The sequence below is a fragment of the Gambusia affinis genome, linkage group LG10 (genome assembly GCF_019740435.1).
Source record: "Gambusia affinis linkage group LG10, SWU_Gaff_1.0, whole genome shotgun sequence".
Taxonomy (NCBI): Eukaryota; Metazoa; Chordata; class Actinopteri; order Cyprinodontiformes; family Poeciliidae; genus Gambusia; species Gambusia affinis.
In genome coordinates this window covers 4,950,672-4,970,746 of record NC_057877.1, presented here as the reverse complement: position 1 = coordinate 4,970,746, position 20,075 = coordinate 4,950,672, and the positions used below count along the sequence as shown (strand labels likewise).

The 20,075-nt window shown below is 39.4% G+C and overlaps 1 protein-coding gene across 1 annotated transcript in view; it reads left to right on the top strand.

Moving 5' to 3' along the window:
- The first annotated feature begins 214 nt into the window (after nt 1-214).
- Nucleotides 215-20,075, top strand: part of atp10a (ATPase phospholipid transporting 10A) — a 43,419-nt gene continuing 23,558 nt past the window's right edge. Inside the window, exons 1-9 of the mRNA XM_044128853.1 lie at nt 215-1,025; nt 5,713-5,917; nt 7,293-7,378; nt 11,699-11,805; nt 11,897-12,028; nt 13,056-13,186; nt 15,258-15,510; nt 15,592-15,809; nt 15,886-16,080. Coding sequence (XP_043984788.1) covers nt 601-1,025; nt 5,713-5,917; nt 7,293-7,378; nt 11,699-11,805; nt 11,897-12,028; nt 13,056-13,186; nt 15,258-15,510; nt 15,592-15,809; nt 15,886-16,080 — 1,752 coding nt within the window. The 5' untranslated portion in view covers nt 215-600. The remainder of the gene's footprint in view (nt 1,026-5,712; nt 5,918-7,292; nt 7,379-11,698; nt 11,806-11,896; nt 12,029-13,055; nt 13,187-15,257; nt 15,511-15,591; nt 15,810-15,885; nt 16,081-20,075) is intronic.

Sequence of the window (20,075 nt, the reverse complement as noted above, 5' to 3'; positions counted from 1 at the left end):
TTTTATTACTATTTATTAGATAAAAATGTTTCCAAGCGAAGCGATTTACACATAAAAACTTTACTACACATTTGATTCAGTTTTTTCAGTCTTCCTGTTGGCTGTGTAAACTAAATTATACCGCGTGGCAAAAAAAAAAAAAAAAAAAAGGATGGGTCGAGGAGGGGCCACAGGGTCAGATTTCCACAAGAGTGCGACCCCTAACCCACTCACAACCATCCCATTATGCTAAAACTGCGCGCAGTCACTGATCTGTAAGCATATCGTCAGCTCGCGGCCTTTGCCTGTGACCCATCTATGTGTCTTACAGATCCGTGCTCTAGCTACGGAAAGTCCAAGCCCTCCCTACTCTCCGAGCATCCTTCCAAACAGGCAGGGGGGAAAAAAAGAAGCCAAACACGCAAAAGTTTTTCTGTAGCCAAAGCAGGAGTCGACATGGATAAAAAGGAGAGGTTTTCGTGACCGAAGCAAACAACTTGGGTTAACTTTCTTTGTCCTTCGCTAAAAGAATGATAACATAGTCTCCGGTTTTGGGTGGTGTTTTTGTGTGTGAGGACGCGAAAACGGTAACAGTGGAAAAGTTTGAGGCAGCGTCAGACTATGGCGCGAGACGGCGAAGACACCGGGATGGCCAAGGCTTCAAAAGCCAAAAGGCAACGAAAGAAAAGGCCAAAGGAGAACAAAACTAGGACTGTTCACGCCAACATCCATTATGACAACGCCAAGGGAGAGGAAAACCCCAACAGACACTACGCTAGCAACAAAATCAAAACCACCAAGTACACCGTGCTGTCATTCCTGCCTAAGAACCTCTTCGAGCAGTTCCATCGCTTTGCTAATGTTTACTTCGTCTTTATCGCTTTGCTCAATTTTGTCCCGGTTGTCAACGCCTTCCAACCCGAACTTGCTCTGGTTCCTGTGGTTTTCATCCTGTCCGTCACTGCCATTAAGGACCTGTGGGAGGACTACAGGAGACACAGGTCGGATAAAGAAATCAATCACATGGACTGCTTGGTGTACAGCAGGTAAGCCCGGCCTGGAGTCCAGCTGGCAGCCAGCAGCAGCGGTGTCCAGCAGGCTCCTCAACCTGGACACTTGCTTCTTCTTTTTTTCTTCTTTATTTCAATCGTACACGCTGTTCTGCTCTAATGCAGCTGGTTCGCTCACATCAGCTGATGACGGAAACTTGGGGAAGAAAAAAAACAAAACAAAACGATAGTCTTTAAGATACTAGTCATGCCCATTCAGCTTTTTTTCCCTGTTTTCTCACTGCAAAAACACCAAATCCTACCAAGTAGTTTTAATCTCGTTTCTAGCGCAAATATCTCAATACTCTTGAAATAAGGCAAAACTAACCTACGAGTATATTTTCGTAAGATACAAGAGCTTGTTTTAAGTAATTCCTTAATATTAATGGAAAATGTGCTAGTTAACACAATGAAACCATCTGCCAACGGAACTAGTATTTCATCAATATCAATGAATTATTTACTTTAAACAAGCTTCTATATGTTGCTAAGTTACTTTTAAGTTAGTTGTGTCGTAATTCAAGTGCACTAAGATATTTGCACTAGAAACTAATCAAAAATACTTTATTGTGTGTTTACAACCAAAGCGGTCTTGTGTACTTCAGTAGAATTATAAGTAATTTACCAAACTAAAGTAGAGCATACTGCTAAAGAGGAAGGAAAATGGTAGGTGGGTTTTTCAAAAATCAATGTGTGGAGTAAACTCAAGCTCAGTCGGATTTAAAAGTTGTGAACATCAGATTTCAAGTTGTGCCACAAATGCATCCAGCACCATTCACTTTTAACTGAATGGTGCTGCATATTTACCAGATTTAAACGTTTTCGCTCCATCTAAGACAGGGGTGTCCAAACTTTTAGTCGCATGTCAAAAGGATCTTGAGGACCAAAAATGTTCTTGTACAAACTCGACTACAATAGAGGAAGCATGCAATACTTTAATTAAATAATGTATATTTGTTGTTGGAAGTGATCTATAAATCATTTTAGATCATGTGGTTTAACAGCTTTTACCTAGTATTTTTTATTTTTTTTTATTTCTTGATATCAATTGGGGAAAAATGTCACAAGATTCAGTCGTTTCTCACCAATTGAATCAGGATTTAGGTTGTTTCTTTAAAATGTGTTAGCTGAGTTTAATAAATGAATTAAAAGCTGAGTTGGATGCCACAAAGCCAACTTTTGATTTAAAAGTTGACATTGTTGCAAATCCAAAGTGTTTCCTGCAAGAGAATGCAAAACACCAGATCATTTAAAGACAAGTCATTTGTGTTGTCTTCAGCATCTTCTATTATCCAGAATATTTTTTACTTTGTGTTTAATAATCACATTGAATTTAGGTCAACTCGTATGTTGGAGTATTAGGGCCAGACTAAGATTGTTATTTTTAATAAATTATAAGAACAAATTCATTATATTTTGAGGATACAGTCCTATGACCATAGAGTTGACGTGATATCAGAATAAAGTCATATCACCAGAATAAAGTTGTAATTGTCTGAAAACTTGACATATCATGAACAACATGAAAAATTGAATCAAAATTAGAATGCTTACCACATTAATTTCTGATCATTTTAAGGTTTATTTATCATTATTTTCACAATTTTCTTTCTTGTAAAGTTGTCTCTTTTTTTTTTCTAGTGAATATATTCATGTAATTAAACAGAAATTCTTGTTGCCCGGCCCTGATACTCCAATCTCACAGAAGAGATGATGTAAATAAAAGCCTCTTTTGTTTGTTAAAAGAAAATTGGACATGGCATAAAAACAATCTGAGATTGCATTTTGAAGCCCAGCTCTGGTGTGTGCCACGTCGTTTTTGGATGATCGATCTCTGTATATTCAGAGTTTATCCCTGACCTGTCTGATGCTGTTTGTTCACTGAATTTCTATAACAATTCTCCGATACCTTCAAAAAAAAAAGCCGAATTTTCTCTGAGATTAAATTATAAACTGGTTGGCTGATCTGTCCAGTTTTGAGATTTTTATCTGTTTAAAAAAAAAAAATGGAAATCACGTATTATAGTCATTCTAGCCCTGTGACAGACTGGCGACCTGTCCAGGGTGAACCCTGCCTCTCGCCCGGGACGCAGCTGGAGATAGACACCAGCAACCCTCCCGACCCCATTTAGGGAAGAAGGGTGTAAAGAAAATGGATGGATGGATGGATGGATAGTCATTCTACTCCTGCGACAGACTGGCAACCTGTCCAGTGTGAACCCTGCCTCTTGCCCGGAATGTTAGTTGGAGATTGGCACCAGCAACCCTCCTGACGCCCCTAAGGGACAAGGGTGTTAGAAAATAGATGGATGGATGGATGGATGGATGGATAGATGGATAGTCATTCTACTTAACAAGTTTGGACTACCTTGTGCTGGTCTATCCATTACATAATATTCTTATCAAATACATTGACGTTTGTGGCTTTTAATGTAATCAGCTGGGGGGGAAAAAATTCAGTACTTTCCATAGCATGGTATAACGCAGGCTGGCCTTCATGCACGTCACCTGAATCATCACTTCCAGATCCAACTCTTCCGGCCTTAGGGCTAAAGCTTAGAAACAATAAAGTCCTCCACAGATGTCCGTCAAAGAAATCTAAAAGATTATTTCTGCTGATACTGCAGCATTTGCTTTTGGTTCCGACTCTGAATGGCTTTCCAACCTGACGGCCCGTTTCTGAGCAGTTTCCTGAGTATGTGTGCCCAGATTGTACTTCCCTAATGAACAGCAGCTCTGTTGTCCTCCCTCTATAGAGCATAATTCACAGCCATCAAATGCTCCTCAGTGTTTGGCGGCTCCAAAGTGTTTGCACACAGACTTGACCCACGCCGTTGTCAAGTTTGGACATAATTGGATTGTCTTTGGTGGCGGCGGCAGTGTTATGCTAAACATCCCAACCTATGGAGTTGCTGACCCGACTAAACTCATACAGTACCCTGCACACCTCTGCTCATGCATAAACACGACGGACTACGAATCAGCGTCCATATGTTGGATATTCTCTAATGCAGCTAAATTCCTTTTAATTAGAGGGTTAATTCAATGCAGTTGGAGCTTAATTTTTAAGGAATCTGAATATTAGCTTTAAAGTTTTGAACTGTATTGTTTCGCGGCTGCTTAATACGCTGACGTTGACCGGTGATCATAATGGGCTGTGACTCAAAAACATAAGTTCTGGCTTTTCCCAGTGGATTGCTGGAGTTCTGTTCTCCTGACAGAGCTGGTGGGACTGAGTCGGGTTTATGGCCCATCTCACTTTCAGATCTGTCCACAACCTCTCCGTAGCAAACTACCGAAAAGTTAAACATTGACTTTGTTGTCGTTATAAGTGACTCTATAACCTGTGGCTGGATCCTGAGGATTATTGTCCCTTTGGGATAATCATTTGGCGGCTCCAAATGATTATCGAGCCCAAGTGATTACTTTCTGGCTTTCCACCTTATTGTCTTGCCTCATTAAGATTATGTATCTATTTTATGAAGTGCACCAGTTCCTCCTGCTGCAAAATAGCCCCACAAAGTGATGCTGCCACCACCATACTTTACAGTTAAGATGGTACAAGTATCCCGGTTTTTCCTCCAGATGTAATGATGGCCATTATGACCAAACGGTTCCACTTTCATTTCATCAGACCACAGTACATGTCTCCAAAAATGAAGGTCTTTGTTCCAGTGTGCATTTGCAAACTGCAGTCTGGCTTTTTATGTTACTCTTGGAGTGATGGCTTCTTCCTCACCGAACTGTAATCACACTCATCACCTTCAGCCAGCATCTATACCAGGTCTTGTTTTGGAGTCAGTCTGCATTTTGGACCACAATTCCTTCATCACCATCTTAATTTCTGAGCGGTATAATCGTTGGACATTCCCATCATGTCTATACGTGCATATAAGTGTTCGAACAGAAGAACGCCGGGCCCTTCAAGCATCGCTAAATTGTTCCCAAGGATGAACCAGCTGTGCGAAGCTTTGCAGTTCTCTTCCTGATGTTTCGATTAATTTCTTTTGAATTTCAAATCGTATCAAACAAGAAAGCACTTTGAGATCTGACCTTGAAATGCAGCCGCAGGTGTGACTCCAATGAACTCTATTGGTTCAGTTAGCTAGCCTATCAGAAGTTTGTGAAAGGAAACCCAGAAGCTTTGACTCAAGTCGTACCATTTAAAAGAGAGTTATCCCTGATACTGACCAAATGTATGTCCGCTCCAAAATTCAAGGAAAGTTACAAAAAATCAAAATCAAAATCTTAGCGCTACGTTTTGTGCCATTGAACCAATAAAAATAATTTTGGTGCTTTTAACAGGTCTAAAACAAGAGACGTTTGGGCTGATTTCACTTCACACAGTAAGAAAATCTTTTTTAGTTTTTGCCTTCAGTGTATGTAAATATCTGGTTTCAACTGGAAATTAAACTCCACATCTATTCAAATTTTGCGGCGTTATAAAAATAGCTTGTTTTCATTTTTTGGCAGGTAAGCATGATCTATAATACATGGAGAAAATGTCATCAAATAAAAATCATCCAATACTTAAACTTTTTGAAGACCTTAACGTTGAAGGCCAATCACAGGAACAAATCCCCGCCTTCCCGTTTGGACAAATCAGCAGTTGCAGCTTGCTTTCTTAGAAGTAGCACAATGTCTGTGTGAAGTCACACACTACGAGTGTATGCTGTTCCGGCAGAGAGGGCAAACGCTACGTGGAGAAGTACTGGAAAGAGTTGCGAGTCGGGGACTTTATCCAGCTGCGATGTAACGAGATTCTCCCCGCCGACGTCCTGCTGTTGAGCTCCAGTGACCCGGATCGCCTGTGCCACATCGAGACCGCCACGCTGGATGGAGAGACCAACCTGAAGCAGAGGCAGATCGTCCGCAGCTTCTTCGACCTGGTGAGACTAAAACAAATGTTCTCAACCTCATTTCATCATGTGCTTGGTGCTACGTCTTGCTGTATCGAATGATGATCCCTTGAGTTTTCAAGTTTAGTTTCAGGTTTTATGACTAACAAAAATTTGATCACAAATTGCGTTAAGAAGCAATCACTGCTCACTCCTATCACTGAGCTGTGGCCTAAGGTGTAATAGAAAGGAACCTGATGACTTTACAATGTACAAAAGGCCGGTTGTAATGGAAACTCAGGTGAAGAATCTCAGTTATGGAAAAAAAAAAGTAGTTTTCTCCTGTTGACGTTCCTGAGATTCTTTTCAAAACCCACCTGATAAATATAAAGGAGATCATTTTCAGCTTTTAAGAAGAACAATCAGAATATTAAAAAAGGGCAAAAATATTAACCAAATAAATACAGATTAAGGCAAATACTTGCATACACTCTATTAAATGAGACTAAATTCTTTATGTCTTTAGCTCAGTTTAATAATGAAACTTGTAATTGCAAACAGCAAAATAATGAGCAATATATATGTTATAAACATCCAAATCCAGACATGGTCATACATTTCTTCCAGACCTTTTAAAGAGTCTGACTTGATCAAATGTTTTCTTTATTTTGGGTATACTTCTATAAGTTTCACATTTAGAGGTGTGGAGGCAGAATTAACCAACTCCCTCTGTGAGGAACTTTGTAAAAAGAAAGATTCAGCTAAAGAGCTGCATTAGTCTCTGTATTCTTCTGTGCAGGTTGCAGATTCCTACGGAGGTCTATTATTTGTAAAAACCTTAATAATGGCCAATAACTTTCCTAGATTTTATTTTAAGAACAGAGGCGTTTTGCTGCTCACACCGCCACACTCAGCCACTTTCTGATTTGCACTGTGGTGTCGAACTCGACTGAAAGAACAAAATCAGACAAAAGTCAGATTTTTATACTCTGATATGAAGCCAATGTACCCATTATATGAATACAATGCATAAATTACTTAAAGTGCAACGTTCCCCTGAGAATAGTTGGCTTCTTCACATACATCTTTTTAACTCTGTTTATAAATTTTAATGGGCTTTGTGATGGCCGCTCCAAAAAATATGTTTGCCTTAACTCATTTGTCTGCTTAGGTTTAGGTTTGGAAGACCCATTTGTGTCCAACCTTCAGCTTTCTGGCTGAAGTTTTGAGATGTTGCATTAATATTTCCACATAATGTGCTTTTCTCATGATATTTAGTAAATGTTTTGCCCTGCAACAAGATATGCTCTCTGTCTTGGGTCAACTGAAAGTAGAAGTTTGTACAGAGCAAATTTTACACACATCCATGACCAAAGTGAAGTGGGGGCTCCATATATTTTCTCATTGGGTGTTTTTGTCTTCACAGGACTGTGACTTCGACCCGTTAAAGTACAGCAGCATAATTGAATGTGAAAAGCCCAACAATGACCTGAACCGATTTCGAGGCTACATGTGAGTATTGCTTTTTTTTGTCTTAATCATTTTTAGAACTTTTGATTTTTAATTGCGCTTGTACCTCATCGCGGCTCTATTAATTTCTATGTCCAAGTCAAGCAATTCTCAGAAAATGATCAATGAAACGGACATCTGAGAACCCACCTCCAGTTTTTTTTGCTTTTTTTATCATTTGTCTTGGAGGAGGAGGAAGATGTAAAAAAAATGTCTTTGAGGAAGAAGGTTAGAGACCTAACAAACTGGCACCATACCCAGGGGTTTAAAAGGTTACCATAATATTCCTTCTCTTTCTCACCAGCATTGTTACTCCATAACATAGGGGTGTGTGGCAGCACTTCTCTTAAAATAACAGTCCCAGGATCTTTATGTTAGCAATCCAACCAACTGTGAATGGAAGTAGCTGAAAATCCCAGATTTCATCTCAATCAAGTGTTTTACTTGTGACGACAAACCAGGAATGTAACCTTCAACATTTTGAGCACTCAAAGTCCCACAGCGTGGGTTTCTCCTCTTATCTCCTTCCATATTAATTATTTTGTACTATACGTTTTGCAACAGAAGAACAACTTTTATAAGTCGAGAAACATCCTAAAGTTGTTCTGCTTCTGAACAACTTTCACATATCTCAGATGAAGGCTGTGTGAAATTAATTTATTCAACTTATTGCATGATGTCTAAACTGAGGGTTAAGGTAGTTCCAATATTATCCACCCACCAAAAACATACCTGGAGTGTTGCATGTTTGAGAAATCCTTTAATCTCCATTGCAACCATTCAGCTGTGCAAAACGCCTGGGTGGCCCTAGTGCCGCCTTTATGCACACTCTGGAGAGTTGTAGTTTAGCTTCCTAGCTTCCACCTCACAGAACACCCTTCCCCTGTGACGCCTCCACTTGGCTCCTTCAGACTAGCCAGCAGCAATTAGCAAACATCTGCTGAGCTCATGATACAAGCTATAAGTCAGTGCAACGCTGGTAAAACATTGTTGAAGAGTTAATAGAGGAGCCATGTTGTGATGACTTCCTGAAGGTGGAGTTTGAAAAAGAGCAGGAGTTTATATATATATATATATATATATATATATATATATATATATATATATATATATATATATATATATTCTTCCCTTTCATCTGTTTTCAGTGTTTTTCTCTTTGGCTTGTCATTTCAGGGGATTTCTATAAATTTCTTAAATTATGAGTTATGGCTTCTTTTTGCAGATTTGTTAACCAGTCATCTGTACTGTTTTTTTGTATTTGTTTTTTGTCATATGTGCAACCTTGTTGGCAGTCCCACTCTGCTGTTAAATTTGCTGTGTCATTATCCATATAGTGCATGGTCATGGTGTTTTCATCTGAAAGAATGACTTATCCGCTTTGAAAAACACTGAAAGGCACATTGTGATTTATTTGTGTCATACATTCAATTTTAGTTATTTTTTTCTGGCACTATGTTCTAACTTTTTTCTTTTTTTCAGAATGCCAAGTCTTTGACTCGTTTGCTTTTATTAAATCGTTATATTTTCCCTTTAAATGATCTTAAATGGTGGTTTGTGGACAAGTCAAGAGTTTCAAAGTTAAACTTGAGTTGTGCTCAAAACTGAAACAGAATATCTAAGCAAAAGATGTAGTCAGCCTTGTTTGGATGTGAGTTATGACTGTTCAAATTGCATAAATCTCAAGGTATGTTACACAAAAGTACATATCTTGATTATGAGCAGCTGTGTGTCCTCAAGCTTATTGAAGGGTCAAGTTAAAGTTGTGTATCTAGTTGCTGTATTTGTACTGGAAATGATTAGGGTTGTTCTCCTAAGGTATGCTTGCTACAGTAAAAGTAAATAGAGATCTTTCACTTTTCTCTGCTTAGTTCTTGATTGGTTTGAATGTCCAGCTGTAATTCAGTCAGTATAACTCATTGGCTAAATCATTACAAATGTAACGTGTCTCATATTACGAATCATTCATCATTGAGAATACACACAAGAATTTCCTGTTGTGAATTTTTTTCTTTCCGCTGTATACTACCACATTTTTTTGTTTTCTGGAATTGTGCCGCTCATGGTGGCACCATATTAGTTCTGTTTGTTCCCCTTAGTGTTTGCTTTTGTTCTGTTTTTTTTGTTTGTTTTTTTGGGACAAATTTTCTTTGTCTTTGGATGTTGCACAGCTCACACTTACAGCTCTGATATAAAGAAGAAAAAAAAAAAAAGCACTCGTCCTATTCCAGTTTCCAAACATATTTCTCCCTGTTATATTACTACACACGTTCTCTCACTTCCTGTATGAGAACGACTTGACCGGGGTCAAACCAATGGCTCTGTTGTGATTCCAATCTGTTGAGTAAAGCAATGATCTCGAATGCGTGGATCTTAAAACTGTAATATCCCAAGACTTGGTAATTGAACAGTCGACCGATAACTGTGATTGAACTTTCATCAGCCACCTAGATGTTATTTCCCTCTAGTCTAAACCAGCCCTTTTTCTTTTTTTTTTTTTGAAGGATAGTTTTGTTTATTAGTTTATTGTTTATTGTTTGCAGTTTTGATAATTCATTTTACTTGTTGCTTCTGTAGTTCATTAGAATTTAAAGTTTAGTGATCTTTCAGAATGTGCATTTTTACTGTACTATTACTTTAAAATGGACTCAAAACAACAGCACTATGGTATCTGGGACAATTTATCAACCAGTAAAAAATTGTTAGTGTGACAGGCCTGCCTGGATCCCTGCCACTTCTCATGATGTCGCCACATTAACACACTGGATTTGCTGAGCTCCCTGTAAAGGATCCATTGTGACTCGTCTTCAAACTATGACACGTATTCTTTGCTTAGAAGCACACCAGATGCTGCAGGTATTCAGTTGCCAGGCTACAGTGGAGCTCAAGGCTCACCAGTGCTTTATTACATTACGGTCAGTGACACCCGGTCTAATCTGGCTTCCCTTTCAGGGAGAGAGAGCGAGCTCAGAGGGGGTTATCTCCTTTTCTTGCAGTGCTAGCCGTGAACTCCATTAAGCTGTGTGTGCGAGCTAACCGCTTAGGGATCGGGGAAACTCGTATTAATCTATAGACCAGTGGTGATGTGTCCGTTGGCTTGGTGTCAGAGGTCAGAACTTGACCTTTGTTGTTGGTAAGCATTCTGACAGTAGCATCGCAGTGTCAGTAATGTTTAAAATTCCTAAGAGCTGCAGGAAACCTTATGAAACATTTGTTATAAAATTGATTCAGCTTTTGTCCAAAAATGATGAGGTCTTTGGTTATGCAATCATAGCGCATATCTGGGGTGTGCCGGGGCGGATTTCTTTTTACGGACATATTTAAATCTTACATGAAGGCTAATAATACATTTAGCTTTTTCTCCTTTTTTCAGGCGAGCGTTTCTTTTGATAAGGTAAACATGCAAAGCTTTTTTTAATATATATATATATATATATATATATATATATATATATATATATATATATATATATATATATATATATATAAGCTTTACACCGACAATGATTTAGACATCCCCTTTCTAAGAAAATATCTGACAAAAATATTTCATACTTTATTTTAGAAAGTAAAAAAAAAAAAAATCACAATATAATTTAGAATTTTTTTTTGTTAGATTTACTTATTAGTGGAATTCTGGATATGTTATTTGTAGTGGTGTCAGACTAAAGGTTGATGAATACAAATGCAGACAACACTCAGATATTTAATATGTTGTTTTTGGCTATAAGAAGTGGTCAAAAACCTGGAATTTTGTGATTGGAATGGGACCTGAAAAAGTTGATGGGGTGTGGATACTTCTGTGAGGCCTTGCCTTCATTCAAGCATAAAATAGACAAGATGTAGGTGACAACTAAGGGAAAGCAGCAAGAAGTGAAAAGCCTCGTTGAGTCCAAACTTGAGAGGTTTCATTTAGGATCGGTGGGAATTTTGGCTTAAATCAGGGCCTACTGGCAGAATAAATGTATGTAGTCTTTTATCAGGGTTCCTGCAGGGTCTTTATACATCTTTTTAAAAAGTATAAAAGTTGAAAATCAAAATTTCAAGCCTTAAAAATCTTAAACGCCCAATTTTTCATCCCCAGTTTTAAATGAAATTTCATCAAGTCTTAATATTTAATTTTGAGCATTTGTGATCAGAAGTTGAGCTATGTGTCGTGTTGGTCTTGAAAAGTCCTTAAAATGTCTTAAATAGTGCTTGCTGAAACCTGCAAGAACTCCCGTTTAATTATCCAGGAAGGAATCAAAGCTATAATTACTTTTTCACCCGAACAATAATGATTTCTCTTTCATCCGAGTCATTCCTTAAATTGAATTTTTCCAGAATCCACCGAAACGGCAGAAGAGACGCACTTCACAAAGAGAACCTCCTCCTGCGCGGCTGCACCGTCCGCAACACAGAGGAAGCCGTGGGCATCGTCGTCTATGCAGGTCAGTCTGACCCAGCGGCAGTGGCGCCGCCGGGCCGCGTCACGCTCCCCTCAAGACCTGCGACCAACACGCCTCACTTCTGTCTGTGCAGGCCACGAGACCAAGGCCATGCTCAACAACAACGGGCCGCGTTACAAACGCAGCAAGCTGGAGAGACGGATGAATGTGGACGTGTGCTGGTGTGTCGTCATCCTGCTGGTGATGTGCCTGTTTGTTGCTGTTGGTATGCAGAACTTTGTTTCACTTGCACAAATTTCAAACATCGCTGTGAAAAACGTTTACCCCATCAGAGGCCAGTTTAGTCTTCAACAAACAGATGTTTATAAATGGAAAACAATACTTGAGGAAAGGTAAATAGAAGACTTCAAATGATGATTCAGTTGTTCACATGAAACTTGATGCTTTTCAGCAGATTTTTTGATAACTTTCAACCACATTTTGTTTTAAGCGTAATGGAAAAAAAATTGCTTCGCCATATTGTCCCCGTCACCTTGTTTGCACTTAAAGTCGCAAACTGCTGGCTGGACATTGTATGTCAAGATTGTCCAGTAAGGAGCAAAATTAATACTTTTATTAAAGCTGCAATATGTAACTTTTATTAAAAAATATATATATTTTTACATAATTGTGAGAACTATAACTACTATATTGTGACTGTATGCTTTGAGATAGGTAAATAATACCTATCTCAAGATGGAGCTCCTCTACCTCCTCCCAGAGCTATTACTGCCATCTGACCAAAAACAACCAATCAGTACCAGGAGGAGGGCCTTGGCGATGTCAATCATGCTCATGTACTCTCTGCTCAACATGCTAATGATGGAGAAACGACTTACCATTAAAGGAAAACTGTCCATCCCCAGTCACCTGTGGCTATGCTAACTAGCCCTAGCATTCACTGCAAGCTCTGCTATTAGGAAGAAGCTACAGCTAGCAGAGAGGAAGGGAGACGGGGGTATTGACAGCGCTAAGTCCCGCCTCCTGTCTCTGATTGGTTGTTTCTAGTTAGCACTGGGAGAAATCAGAGGAGCTCTTTTTTTTCCCTTAGAGTATCTGTTCCTAACCCAATACCATTGTATTACAGATGTGCAATGAAATGTTTGTTTATTTATATTTATTTATACATTTATACATATATATATGTATAAATATATATATATATATAAAAGAATATTATATATATATATATATACACAATATTTTTTTTATGTTCTCCATCTTTCTGCTGACCTTTGCTCTTGCTGTTCCAGGTCACGGGCTGTGGATGTATCAGTACGGAGATAAGAGACCCTTGTTTGACGTTCTTAGTCCTGAAGGGACAGACTTATCACTCATGATGTCAGTCCTTTATCTCTTCCTCACCATGATCATCGTTTTCCAGGTACGAAACTGGGAGAAGGGGGACGGACAAAGACCAAGTGAAACCCAGGGACAAACCGTATCAGTATTTCAAAAAGATTCTCTCCACTGTACACAGGCAGCGCTGTAAATCAAAATGTTAGCTGAAATTATTGCAGCCTCTGAGCATATGACCTCTAAATCTTTATCTCCACTTAAAAAAAAAATAAAATAAACTCAGCAAGCAGTGAGGATGTATGCGCTTCATGCCTCACACAACCTCTCTTCTGTGCAACATCAAGTTGGGGAGGGAAAAGTTGTCACGGAGATCTATTGATCTGTTTGCTTGTGACCTGGATCATCGGTGAACGTGTCACGCCGCTCTGTGTCATAAGCAGCGCTTCGGTTTTGATCTGCGGGGTTTATGTAGAAAACGGTGAATGAAAGTCGGCGTGGCCGGTAATGTGCTTTAGCTGTGTAAACAGTGGCTGCATTTGCCATGTGGGGGAAGAGCAGCAGGGGGAAAGCGTGCAAACTTAAACTGCCTTCCCAGATGTTATGACTCAGTCTTCTCAGCAAAAGCGTTAATGGAAATGTCCCATCACGACTCGGAACCTTTTTCTGAAACAGTCGGGCAAATGCAGAGCACACTTTTTAAACAGTCTTCCTCCCAACCATGCGGTACTCTTCTTTTTGTGTATAAAATTGTGCAAAGCTTTTTTTAAAAAATGTTTTTCAAACTTTCTGACCTCATTTTTTTTTGTGTGTGTGTGTGTGTGTGTGGAAAAGTTGACAAAACCCAACTGATTTAAAAGTCTGATATCAACTTTATGCGAGTCCATGAAGCAATGACGAGGCGTTGTCTGGACGTTTTTTAAAATATTTTCTTCATTCATTTATACGTACATCAATGGATAAAAAAAAAATCATAACAGATCTTCTTTTTTTTTCCATTTACTTTCGGTTTTCTTCCTTTCTATTAAAAAAAGTTTTATTGGCTGTAGTGGCCTTTATTTGACAGGAAAGTGAGTAATTAGAGAACAGGAAAGACATGCAGCAAAGGTCACCAGGCTGGGAATCGAACCTGCGACAGCCCATATGTGGTTTGTGCTTAATACCCTGGTTTGCTTTCTTAAAAATAAGAAAAAAAAGATGTTACAAATTCTGAGTCTTGCCACAAAGTTTCAGGGCCTGGCTACAAGAATTTTAATTTTATTATGAGAATATTATCTTAATATTAGCATAAGATGCCATTTTACCAGATGAAACAAAGAAAAAAGCTTTGATAAAGTTATTTAGATCTGATCTGACCGGCTCAATCTGTGCGACTCTCAATTGTTTGCACAGTGATATTAATTTGATGCTGAGATGTTAAAAGATGAAATATTTTTGTTGAAGTATCAGCTCCAAAACTTAACAAGATGCTCAGCATTCTGCATTTTAATATTGTGTTTTTTCATGTTTAAGTTTTCACAAACTACAACTTCATTCTCCTAGTATTGCAAATTTTTTTGCAATATTATTATTTTATTCTCCTAATTAAAAAAAATAATTGTAGCTAGGCCCCCAATATTCTATTACAGAACTGACTTGAATTTAAGGTAAAAAAAACAAAAGAATCATATTTCTTATTTGACGTCACGCTCTTGCAGCTGACAGCCATCTTGGTAGGTATCCGTAGCTAGCTGTCATGACCGTTGCTATGGAGTTATGTCAACAGTAAACGAGCCACATTCTCTGCCTCATACAGGTCAATCCTGAAAGCAGCAAAAATGTTGTTCATGTCTTTCTCTTGGTCAAGTCTTGAAGCCACGGTTCATCTATGCTTTACACTGCGTTTGCCTACCAAGATGGGGCCTCAGGGGCACGGATCACTTCCGGTTCAGATTTGTAGGGACTGTGCATAGAAGCAGTAAAGCTAGCTTGTCAAACAAGATGGCGGCCTTTGGCGTTCTGACATCATTCTGAGCTACGGAAACCCATGGAGTGCATTGGTGGGGGAATACCGATGGCAGCAGTTTAAATGTTAAGCTCTGAGCAGCGGTTCAGACTGCCTGGTCACTTGTGCGTTTTGTGCTCTGAATCCTCTCTGTAACTTTCCTTTCCTCTCCCAGGTGCTGATACCCATCTCGCTCTTCGTGTCGATTGAAATTGTGAAGATCTGCCAAGTGTACTTCATCCATCAGGACATGGAGCTGTACGACGAGGAGACAGACTCCCAGCTGCAGTGCAGGGCGCTTAATATCACAGAGGATCTGGGCCAGATGCAATACATCTTCTCTGATAAGACGGGCACGCTGACGGAAAACAAGATGGTGTTCCGGCGCTGCACAGTGGCCGGGGTGGAGTACTCGCACGACGCCAACGGTGAGTTCAACCGGCCGACGCACAACACTCGTTTCCCCTTTTAGGGCCTTCCTAACGGCTCTGTGTCTTGGCGCGACGCAGCTAGAAGGATCGCCATGTATCAGGAAATCGATTCCGAGGAGGAGGAGTTCACGTCCCACGGAGGCACCCTGCCCAGACGGGACAGCGTCACCAGCCATCAGAGCGGACGCGTCGTGCTGCGCTCCCACAGCACCAAGTCCCACCGCAGGACAGGCAGCAGGGCCGAGGCCAAGCGGGCCAGCATCCTCTCCAAGCACACGGCCTTCAGCAGCCCCATGGTCAGCTCAGCGGTCCGTTCAGCGCCGTCCCCGTCCACTCCAGTCCCCGCTAATGCGTCCCATCTCTGTCCTGTAGGAGAAGGATGTCACCCCCGATCCTCAGCTCTTGGACAGAGTCAATGAATGTAGCAGTCAGCTGGACTTCATGCGCTTCCACCGCCAGTCCATGTCCCACCTGCCCTCCAACCTCTCTGACATCACAGATTTCTTCATCGCTCTCACGATCTGTAACACCGTGGTGGTGACCTCGCCTAATCAGCCCAGGCATAAGGTAAGGCGCGGCGGCTCCCACAGGCCTCCGGTTTGATTTTGTGAATTTTTTGTGTGTCCTGTAGTTCTCAACTTAAAAAAAGTCAGAATTCTGTTTTTAGTGGCCCTAATCCTCTTCTTCACATTTCTTATGGTGTATTAAATAAATGCAGAATTGAAGATGGGTAACTTCACTGAATGAAGAACAAACATCTTTCATGCACTTGCATTTTTTCTTAGTTTCATAAGATTCTTTTATTGAAAGAAACTGATTAGTAAAATTTTTCTTTTGCTTGATTTTTTTATTTTTTTTAATTGTTACCTATATGAATTATCACATTCATCCTTAAAATATCAAAAATTTCCACCCAACTTTATATTTTGATTTGATGATTGATAATTTGATAATTTACTCTGTACTTGGGTAGACCTTTTAGCAAATACTTATTTACCTTTTCTTGGATGCATCTGAAGTCCTGCTTGCTACACCACTTTTTACGTTAACTGGAATAAAAACATGTTAAGTCATGTCAATAATATTGAGTACAACGTTTAGTTATTCTACCCACCTCTGGGAACGGGTGAAGAGAAGTCAAAACCCAAGACGGGTGAAGTCAAGTGAATGTGCACCGCCTGTAATTTAGTTTTCTAAGTTGCAGTTTAATGATTGGTTCAGAAAATCGCTAATATTTGTGGCATAATAATCAGGTTTCTCATCTTTTAGGTAGTCAAAAGAGTGAAAAGTTCTCAGTCATCCTTCCCAAGCTTCCTCCTTCACTAGTTACTCTTTTCCTAAAACTTTCCAAAATAAAGCAAAAATGTAAAGCAAAAGTGGCAGCACACTGCCATTCTTTGATGTGCTGTGTCCAAACAAAACCGTGTATCCGAGTTTTGTTTTGCCCCTACGTGAGCCTGGGTGTGCTTGTCCTGTTCTGAGGTGATATCCTCCCCACCCGTCACACAGCTTCTCCCCCTCTACCTCCTGTCCTGCCCCCTTTTGCCCCCCCACCCCCCACCCCCCACCCAGAGGGATGGAGCCGTTGCGATTAAACTGTACAAAATGACACATTATTCACGTGAGCGTGTGTTTGTCCTTCAAGGTTATCGCTTTAGATGAGGAAAAAAATACAAGCCTTGTGCAAAACAAAGTCAGCAGCTTTGATGCAGCCTCCCTCCAGCTTTCGTTCCTTCTCGTCTTCATTGTTGTGATTTGTTGTTCCCCGTGCCGGTGCGATTGTTCACATTTTATTAAGATGCCCTTGTAGCTAACCCAGCCCATTGAAGGATTTATACTTGTGCATTTGTGAGAGCCGTGACTCCTGCAGTCAGGAGACCGCGGAGTGAGTCACCCTCTGTGTTGTCGTACAGCACCACCCCGCCATGAAGGACTGGCTGGAGGATTTTTGCCAGGAGATTTTCATCAGTGCAGGAGTGTGTAGTGGTGGATTTATGCTAATTAAAAAGAAAGGAGGACAAAAATTGCTCTGAAAAAGTCCTAAATTTAACCTGCACACAAAATACCTTTAATCAGTTTTCTAAGTAAATTTCTCGATCACATTGGTGCTCTTTAATATATTGTAAGTAATACATTGATTGAGAATGTATTGATGCCCGATTTGTTTGACTAAGTACTTCCAGGACTGGGCCTGTCATGATACCAACTCAGAATTGTCCCAGACGTCATTGCAATAAACGATAATATTGTGAATTTCTGTAATAATAATTTTCAGGTAATAGAATGATAATCCAAGTACACTCTCTCAAAGATCAATAAACTTTTATTTCTAATTCAACTCTGGAGGTGGAAGACATTTTAAATATCCAAAATCCTAAAATCATTCTTTTCAGATAAGGAAGGCAAAACAGGACTGTTTGGAAATATGTTCATTCAAGAAAAACACAGACGCTTTGCTGCTAATTTATTGAATAACTAGACATGCAAGTGCAACAACATACATTTTTATTTATTAACCTATTATTTAGATTATTCAACATCAGGTTACTAATTTAGCTTTCAGAAGCTCCTTGTCAATCATGAAACTTCTTAGAAAAACGTACTTTAGAAATGTGAACCGTGGTTCCTGACATTAGCGCTGCGGATGTCAGTGCTGCTGCGACACGTTTTCCATTTTGGACTTGAATATCTTTAGTGTTAGTCCAACACCTTCTAGCACAACCAGAACACAACAATATTCTTTTCCAGTGTCACATCAGATCATTTCTTGGAACAAAAATTAACCCTCATTGACCAAGAGAGTTGACTTTTTCATCTATCACCATTTGTGGGTGTCGCTTGTGCATCAGAATTATAGATGTACAAGAAACATGTGAATATAAAAGTTCCTGCTCATGATTTTTGTATGTAATAAAATAAATCCTTGCACAATTTTTTATTTTGAAATGGGTTCTTTTAACTTTTGCAACTCTGAATTACTTTCAGACTACTGAAAATGAATTTGAGTTCTGTTCTTGCAGTAATGACTTCCACACTTGAGGGGTGTTGTGGTTAACATGACCTTTTTCCAACAAGTAAACAAACCATTCCAAGTGCTGCATGGTTTGTTTACTCGTTGGAAAAAGACCCGATTTCTCAGTTCCTGACGATCCAAACTGGATGAACTGCTACACATGCACTCCTCCTGAGTGCCTAAACTGGTCGTAACCTTCTGTGAGTGAGTTCAGTTCACATCACCATTGATTTGTTGGGTCCTTTTACTTTATCACAGGCCATTTGCTGTTGCCTATTATTTGATCTCCTGACAAACTGTGTGAGATGGTGTTCAAATTTAGGTGGTAAAATGTTGAAACAAAACCAGCAACGCTACTCCACAGGGCAGCAGCTGTTTCCAGGCAGTATTAAGTAGCAGTTGCGTACTTTCAGGCTGAGTCTACCAACCTGATGACCCAGCCTGTTTTCCTTCAGCAAGCCTTCCTCTGCTTAGACTCCCGTCTTTCCCAAAATTAGTTCAATGTTTGCTCTCCTTGCTGATCCTCACAGTTGGGTCACATGGGTGAAAAGTGCTTACGATTGACTGCCAGGAAGCTTTCAGAGTTTTTTTTCTATGTATGTGAGAATATAAAGGTTGACAGTATTTGCCTTCTGTCAGAAACCAGCTGTTTGTGAAATGTTGCAGCTACAGCTTGGTTTTATTTTAAAACCTTAAAATATTCTCCCTTTTGTTTCACTTTTTTTTTAGTACATTTACTTGAAATGCTTTGGATTTGGCCAAGTTTTGGCTCAAACTGCATATCACTGAAGATTGTCATGTTGCCTATGTGAAAAGTTTTGGTCTATGTCTTCAACACGTAGCAAGTCCAGGTTATCGTGACTTAGTTAGTATTTGTAGGTTTCAGGGGTTTAGATTTATTGTGAGTAATGTCATTACTATCTACATTAAATGAAAGGGTGTTGTTTTATTTTATGCTCTTAAATTTAGAAAACACTATACTAAGCTGTTCTTTGGACAGTGTGTTGCAAAAGTACCCATGTATAAACTTTTTGCCCTTTTTTTTGTTATGTTACCACCACAAATTTATTATATAGTTTCCAGTTTCCCCCAGAAAACCTGCTGAGCCCGGTGGTAGAGGCGCTACAGCAGCCCACCGTGATTTTGTGTCAAAATTCACTGAGAGAAACCTTCAATTGATTGGGATTTTATGTCATAAATGTAATTTAAACAAATAAAATAATTGACTGGTCCGATCAAAGTGACTTTGATTGATTACACTGTTGTCTTATCTTTACAGTGTAAAGATTATAGTGTAATCTTTACACTATAACAGTGTAAAGATTATCTTATCTTTACACTGTAAAGATAAGATAATATAGATAATGGATGGATGAATGGATTAACACACACCTTGCAGTAAAACAATTTAATTTTCAGATTTAATTTTAATTCCGATGTCCAAACGTTTGGGATATTTTTCTGCAAACTAACTCTGTGTCAACTACTCCAAAACGTTCTCCCTGCCCATTAATATTTGTGGTTGTAAAGTTGAAAGGGTTATGAATAC